At 43.5% G+C, this 22,203-nt stretch overlaps 3 protein-coding genes across 3 annotated transcripts in view; 1 reads left to right on the top strand and 2 right to left on the bottom strand.

Annotated features, from left to right (window-relative positions):
* The window catches only part of fgf12a (fibroblast growth factor 12a), a 30,898-nt gene extending 29,458 nt beyond the window's left edge, over window positions 1-1,440 (bottom strand). The window contains exon 1 of the mRNA XM_062524760.1: window positions 1,329-1,440. Coding sequence (XP_062380744.1) covers window positions 1,329-1,341 — 13 coding nt within the window. The 5' untranslated portion in view covers window positions 1,342-1,440. The remainder of the gene's footprint in view (window positions 1-1,328) is intronic.
* Window positions 1,441-4,147: 2,707 nt separating this feature from the next.
* LOC134068868 (nucleotidyltransferase MB21D2-like) lies at window positions 4,148-9,895 on the bottom strand. The gene is made up of 2 exons (XM_062524658.1): window positions 9,534-9,895; window positions 4,148-6,023 (listed from the first exon to the last, which is right to left on the bottom strand). The coding sequence occupies exons 1-2, from the start codon at window positions 9,787-9,789 to the stop codon at window positions 4,753-4,755; spliced, it is 1,527 nt and encodes a 508-aa protein (XP_062380642.1). The 5' UTR covers window positions 9,790-9,895; the 3' UTR covers window positions 4,148-4,752.
* Window positions 9,896-14,307: 4,412 nt separating this feature from the next.
* On the top strand, window positions 14,308-22,141 carry parla (presenilin associated, rhomboid-like a). The gene is made up of 10 exons (XM_062524709.1): window positions 14,308-14,445; window positions 15,034-15,247; window positions 15,740-15,850; window positions 16,166-16,295; window positions 16,811-16,906; window positions 18,573-18,722; window positions 19,163-19,233; window positions 19,643-19,744; window positions 20,071-20,168; window positions 21,228-22,141. Exons 1-10 carry the CDS (start codon window positions 14,366-14,368, stop codon window positions 21,382-21,384), a joined length of 1,209 nt encoding a protein of 402 aa, XP_062380693.1. The 5' UTR covers window positions 14,308-14,365; the 3' UTR covers window positions 21,385-22,141.
* The last annotated feature ends 62 nt before the right edge of the window (window positions 22,142-22,203 follow it).

Raw genomic sequence — 22,203 nt, 5'->3', positions numbered from 1 at the left:
AGGCCTGGATTTGAGCATAGATACAGTAATGTCTGCATGAATCAATCTTTGTCTTCACACTATTCTGACACCAGTATGCAATTCCACTCTCTCTGAGAAGTAATAGTGCTGACAATAGAATAGTGATGTAGACACAGTATTCTTCCTAATGCATGTATTCATAAGCATAACACACAGCAATACATGCAAACATGTTATGGCTTTCAGCGATGGGGAATGCAGTGCTGACCGGTACAGAGTGGAGAGTTAGAAACTACTACCATGATATACTGTATGCCTAATGTTTTGTGTTGCTTATTCTTTTGGTGGCATAAAAGTGAGTAAATCCTGATAGCTTTGATCAGATTCAAAGCAGATGGTGATGCATTTATGATTTTATGATTTTTGATTAAAAAAAATTACAAATATATTGCACTGCTTACAACATCCTTACATATCTCTACGTATGTAGAGCAGCACCAATGACACAAAAAGGGTGGGCATGGGAGCGTGTTGTCAGGGTATGGATGGGCCACTATTTTAAAAAAAGAGAAAAAAAATAATTAAAAAATCAGCTGACCACCCTGTGCAATGGCTGCTATATCTTAAGTGTAAATTAGTGTATGGACAAAGGGTGTTAATTTTACTGCAATTTACAAACCCATGCCAAGTTATGACTCAAGAAAGCACGTTGTCCGGGAGGGCACATTTCCCCCTGCAACAACAGACCGCTATAGAGAACTACGCAGCAACCCAGTCATCAGAGCCGCGAAAAGGCAAAAAGTGGGTAGCTAGCAGTTTTACATACAATCAATCATCCGACTAAAGCATGCGTATTTCTGTAGCCTCGTTTAGTCTACACAACCATTCACCTCATGCCTGAAACCGTGTAACTTTACTAAGCAACATCAACGCAAGATAAATGCTGTCTCAGCAAATGTGTGGGTGTGTAGCCTATCGTGAACCTCAGCGGGAAGAGATGGCTTGAGAAGCAAGCGAAGGAAGTCAGGCGGCAGCGGCTGATAACCCAACCCATACTCTCACAATCACTCTTTCTCTCCCTAGGGAGCGATGCTGGAAGTAAGCTATCGGTCAAGTAAAGTTCTGGCATGCGTCCAAGTTGATGTGGTCGCATGGTACTTGTGGAACACATCGGGTCCCTGCTGCAATGTACAAAAAAGCTCGCACAGCACCCCGTCCTAAGTAGGAGCTTTCCAGTTCCGCAGTCCACTCTGCCGAAACGACTCTTCGCTACTGAAGCCAGTCAAGCACACAGTGCGATGCGTGCAATTTAACTGCCTCGGAAACACTTAAGAGGGAAAAATGAGCTTATTTGTATAGCATCTTACCTCCTTTATCCATTTCCTGAATGTGTTTTGTCCCGTGCCAGAAGAAGCGGAGCAGTGAGTTCTGTGGTTATAGTGCTTTGCCAGTTCGGGATGCGTCTGCACTCTTCAGATTTGGCAGAAAACCGGATACTGAGCCTCTCTGTAATCGATCAGCAAAGGCGACTCGTTATAGAACCGCTGTTGCAGCGGCAATATTGATGCATGTGTGTGTGCCAGAGAGTTTTTATTTCAGAATGGGGCGGGCTGAGCTTTAAAGTGTGACGGAATGTATGAGGCTGCGATGGAGGTGTGTGTGTGTGTGTGTGTGTGTGTGTGTGTGTGTGTGTGTGTGTGTGTGTGTGTGTGTGTGTGTGTGTGTGTGTGTGTGTGTGTGTGTGTGTGTGTGTGTGAGAGAGAGAGAGAGAGAGAGAGAGAGAGAGAGAGAGATAATTACCTGTATGGGAGCGCTGGTCTCGGAAGGCTACTGGAGCTGTCCTTTTATTGTGGTGCTGCAGCTTTCTGGAAAAGTGTTGGGTAGTGACGTCTGAGGATGACGGCCTCTGAGTTTCAGAGACTTATTACTGTAACAGACTTGTTATATGAAAGGTGCCTGCCTATGTCTCATGAGGCATTGGTGTACATGTATTTGCTAAGGTCTGCAAGAATACTGTGCATCTGTGCACTGCATGCCTATTTTTTTTTATTATTATTATACCATGCATCTCTTTTAATGCTACAGCTAAGCATTTTACCTAATTATTTCTTTATAAAATGTACGGTTTGCTTGCAGATGCTTGTGCAGGGTTTCAGTGGGGTCTTAGTGTTAGATTTAAAGGCTTGACAGACAAGCCCCACATGTTTGTTTATCTTTGGGCAGAAAAAGAGCTCTATAAAGTATTATCTAACCCGACTCATTGATCAAGCTCCCAAGAACACCCTTGTCAGCATTATGCAGGGACACTGAGATAACAGCTTGTGTTACTTCAGATGTTAAAAAAAGAACTGGTTGCTGGTATAAGATATTTCTGTTCTCTGCCCTGAAACAGGAAGCCCAAGGCCACATCTAACTCACCTAAGCATGTCTGAAAAATATACGCTATGTAATGGAAGCAGTGTAATTGAGCAAAATATTTGGATTCTAACTATTTGTGGCAGGCATGCAAGGGCGAGGCTATCAGACGAAGCGAAGAATATAGAGACAGAGAGAGCAAAGGAGAGAGAGGTGGAGCGAGAGAGATACAAGGACACGGTTGTCAGCTGAAGAGGGAGGCAGAGTTCACCAATGAAGATGGAGAGAAAAGAGAAATGGCAAATGGCTGAGGGATATATAGTGACTAATAAAGATACAGTATGTGTGTGTGTGTGTGTGTGTGTGGATGTGAGTGTGTGTGGATGTGAGTGTGTGAGAGAGAGATGGAGGGGGGGGGGGGGGGGGGTAGAGACAGTGCCTATATTTAGATTTCAATACGTTTTTGCTTATTTTAATTCATGTGAAAACATGTAGTTGAATCCACAAACGATTTTGTTTATATTCTAAGTACATAAGGAGCACAACATTTTCAGATCTTAGGTATTTTTTTTACAGTGTGCCCGATGAAATGTTTCTCCTGAATTAATATGATTGAGTGCACTGTTAAATGTCCAGATACACTTCCAAAATGTTTTAATCTGTCCAGGAATTATTTGTCTACAGACTACACTGTAAAAGAGAGGACATTTTTACTCCAGTATATTATAGTTACAGCTTCTATATTAAGCACAGAACGTGAGTGATAGGCCCAAATTAGGTGATAAATAACTAATGAGGGAAGACAGGGAGAGCGTGCCTCACAGACGCATCCAGAAGGAGCGTTTTCACGGAGCAGCCTTTTGCCTTTGTTCCAATCCAATCTGTGACCTGAAACCTCACATTGTGCCATTAGACAAAATGTGTTCACCTAAACATTGACACAGCATTACAATATGACGCTAACCGCACTGCGATCTCTATTTAAATAGGCCGTCAGCAAATGTTTTCTGGTCATTTTTGCAAAGTGTGTGGTTATTTTTAACAGTGCAGAATAGGCAATATGCATGGTGCGGCTTCAGTAACAAGGCTAGGTGGTGACCATGATGAAATGCAGGGTGCAACAACACGGGACGGGAGGGCTGTGTGAAAGGATGTCAGTGTCTCACCAGATCTGGCCTGAGACTGTCATGAATCCTGTATACTGTATGCTGCCCATGGTGGAAAAGTACTGTAATATTGCAGTGAAATTTTACCTCAGCTACAGTATGCGATCCCCCTGGGGATATGACCAAGTCGAACAGTGGTCTTTAGTGCTACATATAGTACAGTGGGCAAGTACACTTAGTGCATACTCTGGCCCCCTTCTGTATGATCTTCTCTCTCTCTCTCTCTCTCTCATGGTGGGGGTGTGACTGGGGGGGGGGGGCTACATTGTAGGTTTTTAAGGTGGTTTTGATCCATGGAATAGTTCAATAAATGGGGTTTTAAAAGTCCAAAGTATCTCACTCGCTCTCTCTGTCACACACACACACACACACACACACACACACACACACACACACACACACACACACACACACACACACACACACACACACACATACCAAGTACAAGCATTAGGAAACATTTAAGGATACATATAACCCAACAAAGTCTGAGTAGTCTTAAAGAAGGATTTTTATTGTGGAGAATGGTGTCATTTTCGACCTATACCCATGATATGAGGCAAGCTTCCCCAAAAGACCTCTCAAGAATGCTGACATCAAAATCTTCGTTCTGACTGGAAACCAAACCATCACCCCTTCTTAACTATTCTGATATTTAAATGCTCCTTCATTATCAGGTTATTTTTTACAAAAAGGAGGTTTTAGTAATTGCACTTCAGATATGACAATAACCAGATGCTCACCAGAGCTCTAGCCTGTTTTGGAAAAGATCACATTCACACCAGAAATGGGCTTTTTTGGAGGCTAGTGTTTATCTACAGTGACAACATGGATTCATCAGCATATGGACTTGGTTAGCAACATTATTTGGACAGTACACCTAGACTTATGGGTTAAACTATGTTAAAAGGAGAGAATTGTCCTCAAACACAGGTCAATACGATGCACGTGAGCATATGAAGCTTGGTGAGGTTTTCCGAGCTGACCATTTATTTCCAGGTAAATACACTGTAGTAAATCTCCGTCTACCTGAAAGCAGCTTCAGTCTTTATCAGTCACTAAACAGTCACCATACACTAACTTCTCACCGTAGACAATCAACTTCATTAATCCATCCGAAATGTGCTCGTTTTCTCCAAGTACTTTGGATACGATTCCTTTACGCTTTCTTTTCACGGTGACAGACTTGGGTCTACGCGTGGTGTTCCCACAGTAAGGGCGATGTCCAGTGTCTTCTCAACGGTGGCTCCATCTAGGAAGCAGAAGTACTTCAAAAGAATTTGTCGTCTATGCGGAAGTGTGGCCTGGTCACGTCGTCGGGGTTGATGAACACCGAGATGGACTTGCCGGGGTTCTCTGTCACCAGCTGCTGCAGCTTCTTGGCCAGCCGGTCGTCGGACTGGTGCTGGTCCCCGGCGCCGAGCTCCGACTGTGGGGAGGGCAGGCCAGACGTGCTGCCCCTCCTCTGGAGCTCCAGGGTCAGCCGGTTGGCGGCCTTGGTGTGCTCGACGGCCATGCGGAGGTGTTCGGCCGGGTCGGCGCGGACGGAGGCCAGCTTGCGAGCGTGGTACATGGCCATCTCGTCGGTCAGGTGCTCCAGCATGTTGCACTGCGGGATGAAGTAGTTGGGGCAGTTCTTGTTGACCAGACAGTGCTGCAGGTCGTCGATGAGCCCCAGCAGGAAGTGGGTGGCGTAGTCCTCCTGGGCCAGGTAGCTGGTGGGCAGGCGATCGCAGGCCCACAGCATGAGGCTGCGCAGCTGGTAGGGGCTCACGGCCTTGGGCTTGGCCAGGAGCCGCACGATGACGGCCTTGCACGCCTGGTAGGCCTGCATGAGGCCGGGGGAGATGCACTTCTTCAGCTGCACCTCGCTGCGGGCGAAGGACAGGCGCCACTCGTTCTCCGGCCGGCCCGAGGCCGAGCACGCCGGCACCAGGTAGAAGCCGCTGATCACCTCCTCCTCGGTGATCTTGCCGTCCCAGAAGTGGTTCTCCATCAGCCAGCTCTGGGCCACGGCCGGCCAGCCCTTGAAGGAGACCACGGGCACCACGTCGTACAGCATGCGGCTGCTGCCCACGCCCAGCACGATGGAGACCACGGTGCCGTTGCGCTCGGCGCGCTCCACCCGCGGCATCCCGCGCTGCGGCTTGCGCTGCACCTCGCCCAGCACCACCGCCACCGACTCGTAGAACCAGTCGGCCACCAGCGTGGGCGAGAAGAAGTAGTTGGTGGCGCCGTTGACGTGGTCGGCCAGCGTGCAGCAGTCCTTCCAGCGGCCGATGGTGCCCTCGTCGAAGAGCCGCAGGCTGAGCCAGGAGTGGCCGAGCGCCGAGTGGCGCATGTCCAGCGTGACCGGCTGGTTGCGGTCGTGCAGCTTCAGCGCCGGCACCAGCAGCGTGAAGTCCATGTCGTAGTCGGTGCCGCGCGAGCACGCGCTCAGCTCGTCCAGGTCCATGTCCACCACGCCCTCGCGCACGCCGCCCGACAGCAGCAGGTACTCGTTGGCCACCGGCAACTTCTGGTCCAGCTTCTGCACCATGCCTGAGGAGAGCGAGAGAGGAGAGAGGGGGATGAAGTGAGAGAGATGGAGAAGAGAGATAGAAGAAGGCATTAGAGAGAGAGGGGGAGAGAGGAGGGGGTGTGTTAATGAAAAAGGTGCATGAAGAGTTGAGCATGAAGTCCCTTCAGACTTGGCAACAGTATCACATGAACCCAAGTCTGCAGCTCACTGGCAGTCATCTGTTTGGTCCAGATCAATAGGAGGACCAGAAAGAGGACACCGCTGCTGGGAAATCAGCCAATCAATGCAGAAGGACAGAGCGCAATCTAAAGAACCTCAATATCACAAGGAAGCTTTTAGAGATCAGCCAGTTTCATAGAATTCTCTCTCTCACGCACACCGCTTTATTTTGCTGTTGTTGCAGAGAGAGAATGCTGAGAGGCGCTACTGTAGGTACCTTAATGTGTCCATGCATACCTAATACTGTAGACTTCAAACAGCCTGTCCCCCCCTACTAGCAGTTTCCAGCGGCACACTCAAATATTTATGCCAGTTTTCTGAAGGGGCCTATGCCTGTGGACGTCCCAGCTGACTTCTCGCTGATCACCAGAAAATTCCTTGGGCTCCCACTGCTCCGGTTTTCATCCAGTCAAACTTCTTTGTCACACATTGTTAGCTATTGCTATACTCTTTGTCTCTCTCTGTCTCAATGTTAGCAGTTTCTCTTTTAACCTCCCTCAATGATAAACTTTATAAAGATAACATCTTTGCCGCTATTTAAGTCACCTTGTTCCCTCCTTGAGCATGTGTGCCTTACAGTACACTAAACAAAGCCCAAGCTGTAAAGATGCAAAACACAGAGTTGCTGAAAGTGCAAAGTCAAACGGGGAGGATGTCCTCCTGTGTCTGGGAGAGGGCCATGGTGGCACCAGGCAGCCGGTGAGGGTAATTACAGCAGAGTCTGCCCCCTCAGGAGAAGAGACACACTGCAGCTGCACAGCTGCAGCACTCTACAAGTGGAAAACAACCCTGCATACTGTATGCATATGCTAGGTGATAAGGGTTACATTTTGTTGGGGTGATTGACTTTGGCATAAGAGCCCCCAGATCAGATAGGGCTGCATTGTTCACCATAAGATCAGTGGCAATATGCATTTCTTCTGTATTTGTTTTATTTGATTTCAGTCATGTCAGTTATTACCAGTTATGTTTTAAAATGTGCATGAGACTGAAGCATTCTATCTCTCTTTATTATACTGTCTCTCTATCATTGGTTCTTTTTTTCCAGACAAACTTCTAATGGTTTTCTTCTAGGTTACTTTATACTCAAGGTGCACCAATCCGATGCTAGCAGTCTGATAGTGATGCAGGTCATGGAGGGAGTGTGGTCAATGTACAGGGTCGATCTACTCAAACATATAGCCAAACAAACCTATATGTTATTCCATGTTAACATATAGTATGTGGCGCATATGCATCAGCAGAGATTTGGGCAAAAGGATAGTTAACACAGGAGGCTGGGAGGGAGTTAAAAACAAAGAATGACCTGTTGGGAGCCATGGCTGCATCAGTTTTATCACTGTAAAATGGTGCGACTGTCCAACTTTAATATAACAGTAAAACACTAATAAAACACGGGTAATTGGAACCAGCCCTCTCCTTATCGCGCACTTTATCCCTTGTTTCCTCTCTTGTCGAGGTATTGTTCGCTTTCTTCATTTCACTTCCTCTTTTAAGCCCTCGCTTTCATTTGTTTGTTCCAGATATCGCTATCAATGTTGGGACAATCACTGGATCCTACTGAACTCACCAACAGGAAGCATTTACTTTTGCAAAAAGTTGCTTTTCCCTTCTCTCTCTCTCTATCTCACCCTCTGTTTTCAGAGAGAATGAAAAAAATAAAATACTAATCTATTCTATTCATTTATATACTACATTGAAGCTTTCACTAGTTGATCCTAAACCTTTACAAATCCCATGTAAAAACCATGCTGTGCGCAATAAAAAAGCACAAAACCACTCAGTAACCCCCCGCCACCCCGCCACCCTCCCCACCCTCACACCCCCACACTCTCATTCATGCACTCACTCATCCACATGGTTGCAGCCCCACAGACCCAATCATTCAAAACACTGACTGGCACTTTTGTTCCGATCTGGTCATTTGCATATCCGGACAGCCAATGGGCTGCGAGGAGCTGCTGCCGCTGAGGGCTGACTGTGCATGGGGCCCCTCCCTCCCGAATGGCTGTTCTGTGTGGGAGTGTGAGAACAGCATCTGCTCCACTAGAGCAGTGGATCGCTCAAGGGTCAGTAAACAGGGGGTTCCCACAGTCGCCTGAATGCCTTCTCAAGCGCCTGGCTCTTTGCTGTCTGGCACTGATACACCCACCCACAGGATTGTTGTTGCTCCCATTTATACTGTTGCACAGTGACCAGGGGAGACCCACTGTGCCTACAGCTAAACAAAAACAGACCGAGACCACAAACAGACTTTTACTGGTAAACAGATATTCTGAGTGTGTACAATTTTGCACATTGTGAAATAATGACCAGAAAACAGACAACGTGAACAGAAAAAAAAAAATGCAGACAGTCTCCCCGGATTAAGGTCTGGAGATAAATGGAATATGAAATCTCAGTACAATCTCAGCAATCAGCACAACTCACATGCACCCTAATACTAAATTTAATCTACCTGACAACCTGCTAGACCGAATTCCCCTAGACGCTTAAGTCACTATTTGGGGCACACAGCTAAAACTTGATACTCCACGTCCGTCCTGCTAATAAATAACAACGCTGTCAGCTAGTACTTCTCTCTATAACACATACATACACACAGCATAGCCTACATAAACACACACTACATAGACAGACAAAAAGTCTATGGGCTACCAAAAATAATGATTATAGCTGTTTTAGCTTTTCCAAGAAACTGACTCAAGACTGAATTTCTTCTAGTTCACCTATGTAAACAATACAGTTATTGATTTAACTATTGAACTGACTGACCTGCCCCTGGTTCTGCATTTGTCCAGTTGTTCTCTGTCCATGGTACTGACCTTAGAGGTATATTGGCTTTACATACACCAGTCTACAATCAAACTGTCCACTGTTAATCCTTTTTTTTATCACTTTTGATTACAGGGCAATGAGGATATATAGTGAGTCAATATGATGAGGAGAATTGGGACAAATCATTTCGCTCTGAGATGGACACATTTTATGAAAAGCCCACGAATCACATTCAAGGGAAGGTCACAGGCGGGTCGGCTATACGTGCAAGGAATTTGATCTCGTGGCAATGAATTTTGTGCCATGTCTGAAAATCCGGCTACACAGATTAAGACACACATCCTACACGCAGAAAGTCCAATGCAACCCAAACATCAAAAATCACAAAGCAGAATCTAGCCGGGTGTTAGAAAACCCAAAGCAAAGGCGCACGATTTATTTCCACGGGGTTACATTAATTTGTATGACAACATGTCCTATTGTTTTAAAAGAACACTGCCATCAGGACCCGTGTCCTAGTCTCTGTTCCTTACCGAGCATAGAGAAGATGAAATCTTTGGCCGTGTGAATTTCCAGAGCTCGTTGGTCGTCATATTCGCGCTGGTCGTGTTTACTGAATTCTTGGATCAATCTGTTCAATTCTTCTATCCTAGTTCCAGACCTGAAATCAAGCTCGGGATAACATGGGATGACTCTGTTGTTATTAATACTAGAATTCGGCGTTGCCGTCGGACTGCTGCCAATACTGTTGACGGATCCGGCCCGGCGGTTGAGGGCTGGAGCCGCCATCTTCGCAAAAAACAACAGGCGCTCTTACGCCCTCCGCTTCAGTAGACTATACTGCTCTAGCGGAAGTTTTTCATTTTCCCCCTTAAATAAACCAGGTGGTCTCGAAATCGCGTTGTCCCGGCATGCATTGCATAAGCTAAAGCGTCGTCTGTAACACCCATGATACAATTTGGTGTCTCACTAAAGTGCAAAGCACAGCCTATGAACACATCCAACATGTACACATCATTATAGCCTATAGCATAAGACTATGGCATGTGTTGTTATCCTATTGAAACATCTTAATTTCATGAATAAAACTGAAGGTCTGAGATAGCCTACACTCATCATTTTCTTTAATTGCTTTTATAAAATATAATGGCCTATTTTCTAATGTCATGTTTGGCCACATGAGATATGTAGACTAAATCCACTTATTTATCAATGTATCTGATTTTTGTTTAGTTGTGTTGCAGTTTCAAATGACAGCTGTCTGTTGTGGATGTGTGATTATTTTGGAAGGCCAGATTTCATAGTTACTGAAAAGAAATATCTTTCAGACAATGAGCACCTTCATCTTATTAATTGGCAGACGCTTTTGCATAGAGCTGTAAGTAGGCTATCTATCTATCTGTCTACCTACAGTATCTAAATCTATCAAAATATCTATTCATCTGGTTATATCTATCTATCTGTCTACCTATCTAAATCTATCAAAATATCTATTCATCTGCTCTCCAATATTTACAGATCATTTACAGAGTTTATCTGTTGAGTTACAATGTCACTCAAATATAAGTCTACTGCATTTCTGTAAATATAAGGCAACAGATAAGATTGATAGATATTTATTATATATGTGGATTTAGATAGACAGCTAGATAGATATACCTACAGCACTATGCAAAAGTCTTACTACTTTTCAAAGCAAAAAAATGCTAGCATGTGAGAATGATTTCTAAACTGCAACAACAAAGGTGTTCTCCGGAGGAAGCTGAATTTTATAAAGCTGTCCTTCAGAGCATCCTGTCCTTTGGCTTGATCTGTGTTTTTGGTCACATGCACAAGCAAGACCACAAGCTGCAGCACATGATGACGGCTAGAGTCACTGGGTGCAATCAGATGTTTGCATATTTGCATGTGCTTTGAACATGTTTTAATTTATCTCTGCATCTACCCACCTGAATTGCCCTCTTTGGGTTAATAGTTGACTTTGATTTTAAATGATTTCATTAATAGTGTACACTAAAGCTACTTCAATAGCAGAACCAGTACAAATCAAATCAAATCAAATCAAATCAATATTTGACCTCCATAAATTATCAAAATAGTGTAATAGTGAATGGTTTCAAAAATACTTAGATCATTTCAAGTGCTTGGGATATATTGCCAGAGTTCCTTGGTGCTTCTAACAACCTTCCTATTTTGCCTGATGAAGATCTGTTGATGTTGCCTCTTAAATAAATAGCCTAAAGTATTTTTTGGAGCCATTATACAGTGTGCAGACCATCCCCTTCTCACAACAACCTGCCCAGTGCCTTGAAAAAAGTGCACCTACTGTATTGGCAAGCTGATGCATTTTTTTTTTGACAAAGGGAGATGCAGTGAATATTGATTTGATTCAGATTTTTAGGTTTAGAGCACTTTGTATTTCTTATTGTTATTGATTACTATTACTAATCATGTTATTATTCATTATGATTTTAGCATCTTCACATTAGTGTATACATACATACATACATACATATTACATACATATACAGTATATATTACATATACTATATACACACACACTAGAGAGAGAGAGAGAGAGAGAGAGAGAGAGAGAGAGAGAGAGAGCACATACAGTATGTAGGTCATTGCAGTTCTGTACTGAGCATAATCCAAAGTCAAACTAAACTAACCTGTTTCATGACAGTCTAAACCCAGAGCACGTTCCCTATTGGATGATCTAACAATACAAGACCTGGTGAATTCCGCATATCATAGGAAGAGCCGACATCAAGGGTTGACTACACCATAAGGTTGTGCAAGCTAGTGCAAGCTACAGTGTACTGTCAAAACTGCAACATATTAATTCAAAACAAAAACGGAAGTGACCAGGCACATCAGAGGCTACTTGGCTACAGCAAACCAAATTGGTGAAAATAAATAACTAAGAAAGTAATAGAGACTAAGAAAAAAAAAATTGCCATGTTTTTTCTTCTTCTTTTTCCTCTTCTTCTTCTTCTTGTTATTAAAGAGTTGTTGTTAAAGAGTGGGTCGATGATTACAGCCATGTAAAAACACAGAAGACAATCATTGTTACTTAGTCTGGCTATCACCATAAGCTCAATCTTTTAAGATTAAACATTAGTCTGGGGACTCTGCGCTTTATTTCTACTGCACAAGAGGCATTATAAATGGGCATAGTTCAAATGACTGTTTTTTGACATGTTCAAATGTACGCTTTTGGATAGTCCTTCAACCAATCAGACCAACAATCCAGATGCGCCTTTTGGATAAGCTAGTTTGTAATTGGACCCAGAAGATGTGGAGAGGAAGTAGGAGAGATGTGCAGGTTTCCAGCCTGAGCTGCAGGGCGAAATCCAAATGGCAGATCAGGCAGGGTTTACCCAACCTAATTGTTACTAGGCCCAATACAAAAATAAATAGGTATAGGATACTGAAACATTGCTGCAGTCCATCTTCTATGGGTGGCAGTTCTGTTCTGCTGCTGATGGAGGTCTTTTGAGAGGGAGAAAGTCTCTAAACAGAGAAGGGTCCTTCCACGCCAAATCAACCAGAGCCCACGCACTTGCGTCTCAAAAAAATCTGAAAAAAATACCATGTGTGCCTATGTTACCCAGGAGACACTCTGTAAAATGTTTTTGTGCTAAGATCAATACTTTTCAAGTAACAGCCAGTTTTACAGGGGGAGGGGGGTGTCAAATTTGTTCTACCTCTTTTTTTTGTCAAAGTTCACAAGCTCATTGCTCAAGAACTAGAATCTGTAGGAGGCTCAAATTTTGCAGGCTGGTGCATAAATAGGAAAAGTATGCAGTAAAATCACCACGAGTAGTCTGGATGATCCTGCATGGTCATAGCAGTCCCTCAAAGTTGATCAAAATTTTATTGGAGTTCTTGGCTGGGCTCTGTTTAGGCTTACAGAAGACATATTTTTACTCAACATAGGCTCTTGATTTTTTTTCTCTTATTGAGATCAGTAGAAACACTCTCTGAAAAAGCAATGAAGAGAAAAGAAAATCCATCAGGGACTGAACAGCAGACCTCATAAGTTTGAAAACTTATTTTGGATCTCATATTCAGAGCACCCTAACACCTTGTGGGAATATACAAAGATTTTTTTAATATTTTTTTCGTTAATCTGCATTACCTCTTCTTTTTAAAAACACCAATTTGACTTGTCTTATGCGAATCTTTCTTTTTCATTTTCCACCCTAAACATGGACAAAATGCACCATTGAGATCAATATGTTTTGTCCCCACCCGGCAATTTCAGTGATTCAGTGATTTTAGTGGCACCTAGTGGTTATTCTATACAAAACAAATCTCTCAATAGATCTCTATGGTGCATTTTGCCCTTGTTCAGGGTGGGAAATGAAAAAGAAAGATTTGCATAAGACAAGTCAAATTGGTGTTTTTAAAAAGAAGAGGTAATGCAGATTATAGAAAAAAATATAAAAAAAATCTTTGTATATTCCCACAAGGTGTTAGGGTGCTCCGAATATGAGATCCAAATTTATTTTTCAAACTTGTGAGGTCTGCTGTTCAGTCCCTGATGGATTTTCTTTTCTCTTCATTGCTTTTTCGGAGAGTGTTTCTACTTATCTCAATAAGAGAAAAAACCCAAGAGTCTATGTTGAGTAAAAATGTGTCTTCTGAAGGCCTAAACAGAACCCAGCCAAAAACTCCAATAAAATTTTGATCAACTTTGAGGGACTGCTATGACCATGCAGGATCATCCAGACTACTCATGGTGATTTTACTGCATACTATTCCTATTTATGCACCAGCCTGCAAAGTTTGAGCCTCCTACAGATTCTAGTTCTTGAGCAATGAGCTTGTGAACTTTGACAAAAAAAAGAGGCAGAACAAATTTGACACCCCCCTCCCCCTGTAAAACTGGCTGTTACTTGAAAAGTATTGATCTTATCACAAAAACATTTTACAGAGTGTCTCCTGGGTAACATAGGCACACATGGTATTTTTTTCAGATTTTTTTGAGACGCAAGTGCGTGGGCTCTGGTTGATTTGGCGTGGAATGACCCAGAAGACAGGACCGGAAATACTATCCTAGTGTAGCTTTAGAGAGTGCTCAAAATGTCATATGCAAACTGAATGGTGTACTTGTGATACTTTGAATCCCTTATTCAAATAAAATCTATAAACATGCCAATTTTGGGACAAATGCTGCTCATTCTTATGGAAAAATCCAACACTCAGAATTGACCAATTAGAATCCTTGTTGTGTCACGTGACTTGATGCAGAGCGTACTCACTGGGGGCTTGTCTAGAGGGGGCGTGACAGTTCGCTTACAAAACATGTCCAAGGAAGACTGTAAACTAGTGTAAGATTTCTGTAAGATATAAGGATATGGCTTGCTGGGGTTATTTAAATAAATGGACCAAAGTACAGTTTATTACTCACACGTCAGTGTTTTCGCCAAGTAAAAGGTAAGGCTTGAGTCCAGCAACTCATTATTTTAGCTAGCATAATGCTAGCTGATGTTCCTAACCAGCCAGCCAGCCAGCTTACGTTAGCCAGCTAGCTAGTGACATTGGGCAGTTATCTAACTGTCCGTCCCATACTGCTATGTCACGTAGTTGATTGTTTTCTAACTAACGCTATCTGAGGAAAGCTATTCGAGGTGACGGGTTTAGACATAACGCTACTTGTAGGTTGCTATAGTGTTAGCTCATATCATGATACAGCTGCGAAGTTATGAGTGAATTATTATGGAGGAGGTTGCCCATGGAGGCTCTAGTGCGTTAGCTAACTATAGAGTTAGCCAACCAGCAGTGTTTCCAGCAGTGACCGCAAGGTACATTGAGTTCTCAGCCTTACAAAAACGATGTGATGATGTTGACCCCTACATGTAAATGGCATGCGAGGTTGTGAATTGTCTCTAACTAAGTCACTGCCTAACTGTAACCTACAATAGCCCTGTAATATGACTTGCATTATGCTATGTAAGCAGCAGTTAAGTGGTTACCTTTTTTTTTAGGATCACATTTATCTAACTGTGACTTTTTGTTTTAAAGAATCGTCCTCCATCCACAGCAGAGATGTGCTTTCCGTAAAGCGCAAAAGAAACCTGAGAGCAGAAAGGGGGTCCATGAGGAGTCAGGTCGTCCCCCTGGGGATGTGGCAGAGGCGGGGTTGTCAAAGAGAGATGCCCCACAGCCCCCACTCCCTCCAGGGATGCCTCCTAGGAACCCACGCAGGCTGATCAAGCCTTTGATGTTCACCATTGGGGTATGTTAACATTTGCCCATACACTATGCAGTGTGCGCATTCACATGTGTCTGAGAGCACCATAGTGGTGCACTTACCTGAGTTTGTAACCTTGCCTACTCTTGCTCCAGGGTACATTTGGACTGTATAATGTTTTAAGGGGTCCATGTCTCTCGGCTGCAAATCCTTTACAGCTTTATTTCTCAAATGCAGCACGTTTTAACCACATACCACCTTATTCCCTAAATATTCCGCAAAAAAACCCCAAAAAACAATAAGCCTAATTCATGAGTTCATGTCTTGAGCATAGGCAGTTCTTTGGAGTTGTGCATAGGCAGTTCAAGAAACGCCGATATAAAATATAATATTTTACCACGTCTGCTCATAGACCACTAAGGGTGTGTGGTCTGCGGACCACACTTTGAGAAACACTGCTTTACAGTAAGGGGTCATTGTCTCTCAGAGTTAATGCTTCCTTGGCCCCCACACTATGCTGCTCTAACACCTCTTTAGTTTACAGGCTGCTCCTTTGGCGCGGCCGCCATCTTGCAGTACGAATCAGTGAAGTCACGCTTGGACAGTCTGTTGGAGGAGAAGGCGTCTGAGAAGATGGACCAGTTCCAGGTACACAAGAATACAAAATGCAGCTATGTAACCTAGATATATATGACCATGAGAGTTACTCCTTGTATCAAGGACTGCTGACCATGCGTCATACTGTAACTCGCAGAGGAAGCAGTTAGGAGAGATATTAGCAATTGTGTCATGAAGACTGTAGCAGACCATGGTAGTTATGTTAACTTTACATCTAGTCATTTAGCTGACACTTTTATCCAAAGCAACTTACCACAATCAAGGTGCAATAAAGGTGCGAAACACTTATGTGTATAAAATGTGTGTGTGTGTGTGTGTGTGTGCGCGTGTGTGTGCGTGTGCCAGACTCATGACACAGCCCATTGGCACAACTGGTGGAATCAGCTGAGCGACTTTCAGCGACAGGTGATCTTGTTAATGTCTATGGTGGACGACATGTGGAGCTCGCTGAGTGAAGGCCAGAAGGTGGCCACAGGTAAGTGTCATGTCATCATCATCCTGAGCTGTTTGTACTGTATTGTCAGTCTGATATACCGGTACATCCTTATGGAATTATGGGTTGGTATGTAAATTAACACCCCCTAGGGCCCCCTAGAGTTATTGCGCATTAACTATAGCTGTGGAACAATATGTGGGAGCATTGAGTTGACTCATTAATCATTGTGCTGTAGGTCTTTCTCAAGGATTTGCTCAGTTATTAAATGCAGTTTTGTTGGGGCAGCTGTGATGCAAGTGGCTTGCAGCATCCATACCACATTTAGGTCCTAGTGGTTTAAATCTGACCCATCGTCATTTCTTGATCCATCATTTCAGTATCACACACACACACACACACACACGCGTGCACACACACATTCACACAACGACTTTGTACTTGGGTTATCATTCACATTAGGGCTCTAAATACCATATCTTTCTCACCAACACACATTCCCTGACACGTCTCTTTCCTTGTTCCCTCCCTCCCTCTCTTCTCTCTCTCTGTTCCAGGCATCATTGCCGTAAATGCTGCAGTGCTGTGCTGCTGGAGGGTTCCGTCATTACAGCGTTCTATGCTGAAGTATTTCACCTCAAACCCAGCCTCCAGTAAGTGTGCTTCTCATGTGTTGTGCTGCTGTTCTCTGCTGTGACTGGGTCAGGCAATGACTAATTCCAGTCACCTTTTACTGACAGGTTCAGCCATAAGTCAGCTACAAGGATTTGGGTATTTTTGTCATCTTATAATCTGGTATTCCAGTGGACCAAGTGAGAACTGATACAACCCACTTTCATGTGTTCGAGGTAAAGAATGATGAAAGGTAGCCAGGCAGCTTTGCAAACAAGTTACCGTTTTTTTTTTCCTTTTCAGGAATTAGCCTTTTGACTAGATGAGATAGAGAATTTGACACTGTAGTCTGAGCTGCTGTGACTACATACCTGCCAACACTGCCGTTTTTTCCCGTTTTTTTTTTTTTTAAGGTCATCTCCCGTTGCCCTCCTGTTTTTTTGTTCCTGCGGGAAAACTTCCGGAATTTGCATGGCCATCAAACTTCATTTGAATATCACTCCACTCATTTTTTCTGTTAGTCTGACATCTACCAGGTTTCCAAATGGTGTATAAATTACACCCTACACATACACAATCACTTACTTTCAATTTCAACCCTTTTGTCAGAGGCTAACACCTGGCAACCCAAAACCCAAATAAGGAAATGGGTGCAGATTGCGCAGCCGAGTCTTGCAAGCAAGCGGGCTAGTGGAAAAGCCTACTCCAGATCTAGCTGATGTGAAATTGTTGGGAATTTAATTGACTAACACATCACATAAACTGTTATTGAATGTACAGTGTAGGTAAATTGTAGCCTGGCAATCCCATGTCAGCCCCCAGACAGCTAATCAGGCTTCTTAAGATGTTAATTATTTCAGATTCTCACATACAGTGCTACTGTCATTCAAACACAATGGCTTCCATTCATTCATTCATTCATTCATTCATTCATTCATTCATTCATTCATTCATTCACTCATTCACTCATTCACTCATTCACTCATTGCACTCATTGCACTCATTGCACTCATTGCACTCTCATGCACCTAAAACATTCATGGGGTGCTACTGCAACAGCCATAACTCTGTACACCCATGACAAGTGAGGTCTGTGAATTCCATAGTCATCCTCACAATTCTGGTTCGCTGGAAAATGAAACAGCTTTGGAGTAAAAGCAATGACCCAAATGCAGTGTATGAAACATGTTAAATATGCAAACACTGATCCCCCCCACACACACACTGAAAAAAATCTCTCGTTTTTTGAAAGCTAAATGTTGGCAGGTATGTGACTAGCGTACAGAGGTGTTAATTAGTGATATGTAAAACCTTGCAGGGAGCTGAAGCATCACTGGCCATAGTTCATGGTAGTGCATGGCATCCTGTAGCATGGCTAAGCTCATGGGTTCATTGCCTTTGAGGCACCTCTACTGGCAAACTTGGCTATATGTAAGTCTCTTTATATCTGATGAAATCATAGATCTAATACACACTGTCCAGATGCCAGTGATAGTCCTCTCAGCCTTCCATGGTCAGGTGCAGTTTACAGTTTGGTGCATTCTGGTTGGTGTATCAGTTCAACCAGGAGTGCTATGCAAGTACAGTATTTGAGGAACGTGACATTTCTTGTCCAATTACTTAACAGATATTTTAGTTCAAGTTTACATCATGCTTGTTTATTTACAATGCCAGTGGTTCAAAAATCTTCCATTCATCTTCTTCCAGAGACCCGGTGCCTTCCCATGGTCCTCTCCTCCTTCAGCCACTATTCTATTGTTCACATGGTCATCAACATGTATGTGCTCTGGACCTTCTCAACCAGCATCGTCTCCGTGCTTGGCAAGGAGCAGTTCCTAGCCTTCTACACATCTGCAGGTACACATGTAGCTTGGAGAATACGTCCCTCAACATGGCCACAGTTTGTCTGGAATGACCAATGTGTTTGTTGGGTAGTGATGGTTTCTACCTTTTGTCACCTATAGTTTTTCTGTTGGTGATTTGAGTGTTAGGTTCTCAGCTTGTCTGTTTGCTTGGCTCAATTACTGCTGTGTTGCTGTCCATATTGATGAAAAGTATGAATAATTCAGTAGAAATGTGCTCCCATTTTTCCGATGAGCAAAAATCTTAGTTATTTATTTGTGTCAATGTATGGACTGAACTGGCTAAAGTTATGCAATGTATAGATTTTATCAGGACCGCATAGATTTTAACATTGAATAAAAACAATACAAATTTGAAATGGAATTAGGGCTGTGAGCTGTATGCTGAGACCGGCATTCTCATGTGAGCTTGTGGCCACCCGTTTGCATTTCTAGGTGTAATTTCCACTATGGTGAGCTACATGTCCAAGACTGCAACGGGGCGCCTGCATCCCTCTCTTGGAGCTGTGAGTGTTTTTTTTGTATTTTTGAGTTTATATCAATTCATTTCTAATGCCTAGCAGACCTTGCCCGATTTTGATAGCCGTAAATCAGTCGAATTCATCAAGCATTTGTATCGGGCCAAATTCAGGTTCGATTTGTTATGTAGTTTGAGCAGGCTCACAACACCCACATTAGAAGATGTAACAACACTCCAGCTCTGATCCAAATGATCCGATTGAATATTCGGCATGCCAGACATTTTTGTTGGCGTGCAGTGTGAACAGCCGTGGGCACAGCAGTTGTATCCGCAGTGTAGTGTGACTACAACTATGTTGTACTGTACTGTACAGTATGTGACTGAAAAAAGAACACACAGTGTCTGAACAAAATGAAAAGACCAACTTAATTAATTGTGCTGCTTGTTTGTTGCAGTCTGGCGCCATTATGACCGTTCTGGCTGCTGTCTGCACCAAGATGCCGGAGGCCAAGTTAGGCATCGTCCTGTTGCCCATGCTCTCATTAACTGCAGGCAATGTGAGTTCTCTGTGTGTCTGAGTGTGTGTGTGTGTGTGTGAAGAGAAATGTACATATTCTCATAGCATCGTGGTCACTTCTGGTTTGGAACAACTCTCTGAAAACAAACGCATGGTCAACTGAAGGCTAGCTCATCAGAATAGTTCTGTAAATCTTTTCAGTCAACAAGTACAGCCATGTGGTTTTGTTTTCACCAAATGCAGCCTATAATCTGTGCTGTATGTCAAGAGGAAATGATAATATGAGAACATTGAGAATACTTGAAAATGCCCACATTCTTCTGTAGTTCACCACTTTATGCCCTGCTCGTCTGCATTGGTATCCAGGCCCTGAAAGCTCTGGTTGCCATAGACACAGCTGGCCTTTTCCTGCGCTGGAGGATATTTGACCACGCAGCCCATCTGGGAGGAACACTGTTTGGAGTGTGAGTGTGCTTCATTTTTTCTTGGGAGAGGACCCAGATAACTTCTTCTTTCCCTCCCCTTCCTTCAAAAACTCATGTACTATAGCGCAAGCCAATTCAGTTAACATTGCTGTAGCTCTGAATTCTTTATGCTTGTTTAAATTCTGCAGATGCTAGATAACATCAACCACAAATAATGTCAGATACAGTAGGCGCTACAGTACATGATGAAATGTAGCCTAATCTGGGTATTTGGAGACAAGGTAAATCAAAGTACACAAGGTGTGTTTAAATTCTTTGAACAGAGGTGAACGTTCTTGGTGAATATGTTTGTCTGAACAGATACATTTGAACGATTTTGTGTAAATATCTCAGTGGTTACTCCACGTCTAACTCCGTCAAATGTTTGTGGAAAACATTCCTGTTTGGGAACTGTTTGCAAATGTTCTAACCTGACTTTTGCCAGATCCTGTAGTTCGCTGTCTGCTTCACACAAGGATCTGGGACTTCTCGATAGGAGATGTATTTCTGAAGGCGGGTCCTTGTAAAACATCCTCGCATGTGATTCGATAAACCACTTGCCTGTTATCTTGAATGACGTGCTAGGCTTCTTCAAGTTCTTGCCAAACCCGGTCGGAAGAAGAGTAAAAACATCCTTGCCACCAATAAATGTCTTCAAAACTATTCTCTGAAAGAATGAATACTCGATAGATTCGACAAAACGGTTGAAATAGCAGAATCAATGTCAGCACAAGACTCCTCGCTGCGTGCCGCCATTGTTATTTGAATCAAACACTCGCTTCGGCGCTCCTGATTGGCTGCTCATTTTTTGATCACTGGCACAGGGGTTTGGATTGCCCTCGCGTCCAGACCCTTGTGTGGAGCTCAGCGAAACGCCTCTGGTGGAGCATGGCGGAACTACAAGGGTCTGGCGAGAGTCAGGCTACAAATGTTCTCCTATGTTTGTGAATTTGAACAACCTTAGTTTAGAAAGCACCCTTATGCAGTGTGTGTATACTTCATCACATGAATCTTGCTTGTGATCTGATGGGCTCCACTTACATGTGGCTGATGTTGTAGGTGGTACATAGCATACGGTCAGGAGCTGATCTGGAAGAGCAGGGAGCCCCTGGTGAAGTTCTGGCACGAGCTAAGAAGAGAGATGTCTGGCGGCGGCAGAGGCCCTCCCAGAGATGGACGCAGAGGTGGTGGGGGGAACGGAGGCGGCCAATCCTAGTGACCCAGGACCTCCAGAACCCACTGCACAACTTCAAGTGCTCTAGAATGCCTTTTTTTAAATCATGTATTCTAAACAGCAATACTTCAGGACATCTGACTATGAAATTCACAGACCTCACTTGTCATGGGTGTACAGAGTTATGGCTGTTGCAGTAGCACCCCATGAATGTTTTAGGTGTATGAGAGTGCAATGAGTGAGTGAGTTAGTGAATGAATGAATGAATGAATGAATGAATGAGTGAGTGAGTGAATGGAAGCCATTGTGTTTGAATGACAGTAGCACTGTATGTGAGAATCTGAAATAGTTAACATCATCTTAAGAAGCCCGATTAGCTGTCCCTGGGATTGTTGTTGGATGGTGGTGGAGTCTTACTGTAGACCCTGCTCACCCACTTCCTGCGGAAGTTCATGTGGTGGGAGTAGCACGGACACAACAGGACATTGAATGTCCTCCACTCCTCACACACGGATACTTATTGTGTCTGACACTGCTGTTTGTTGAATGCCACCAGCATTTCAGTGGTTAATGTGTGTGAGTATACAGTACATACAGATCAGTGACTTGAGCTCTGGCACTTTTTCTGCCAGGTAGAACAGTTTTGGGGAAGAGAAATGGACATATTATACATTTAAATAATGTTTTTATTTTTTAATTATTTATTCTAGATCGTGTAATATGTGATCAGTGATTGAACCCTTGTTCTGGCCCAAGTCTCATTGAAGTACAGTGTATTAAAACATCATACTTTCTATGACTAAGTAGAAGAGTATTCATTCCAATCATTCAATGCCTGAACGGTTTTCATGGATTTTCTTG

Source organism: Sardina pilchardus, chromosome 2, assembly GCF_963854185.1.
Source record: "Sardina pilchardus chromosome 2, fSarPil1.1, whole genome shotgun sequence".
NCBI lineage: Eukaryota > Metazoa > Chordata > Actinopteri > Clupeiformes > Clupeidae > Sardina > Sardina pilchardus.
The sequence above is the reverse complement of the archived record's forward strand: the minus strand, read 5'-3'. Positions and strand labels throughout refer to the sequence as shown.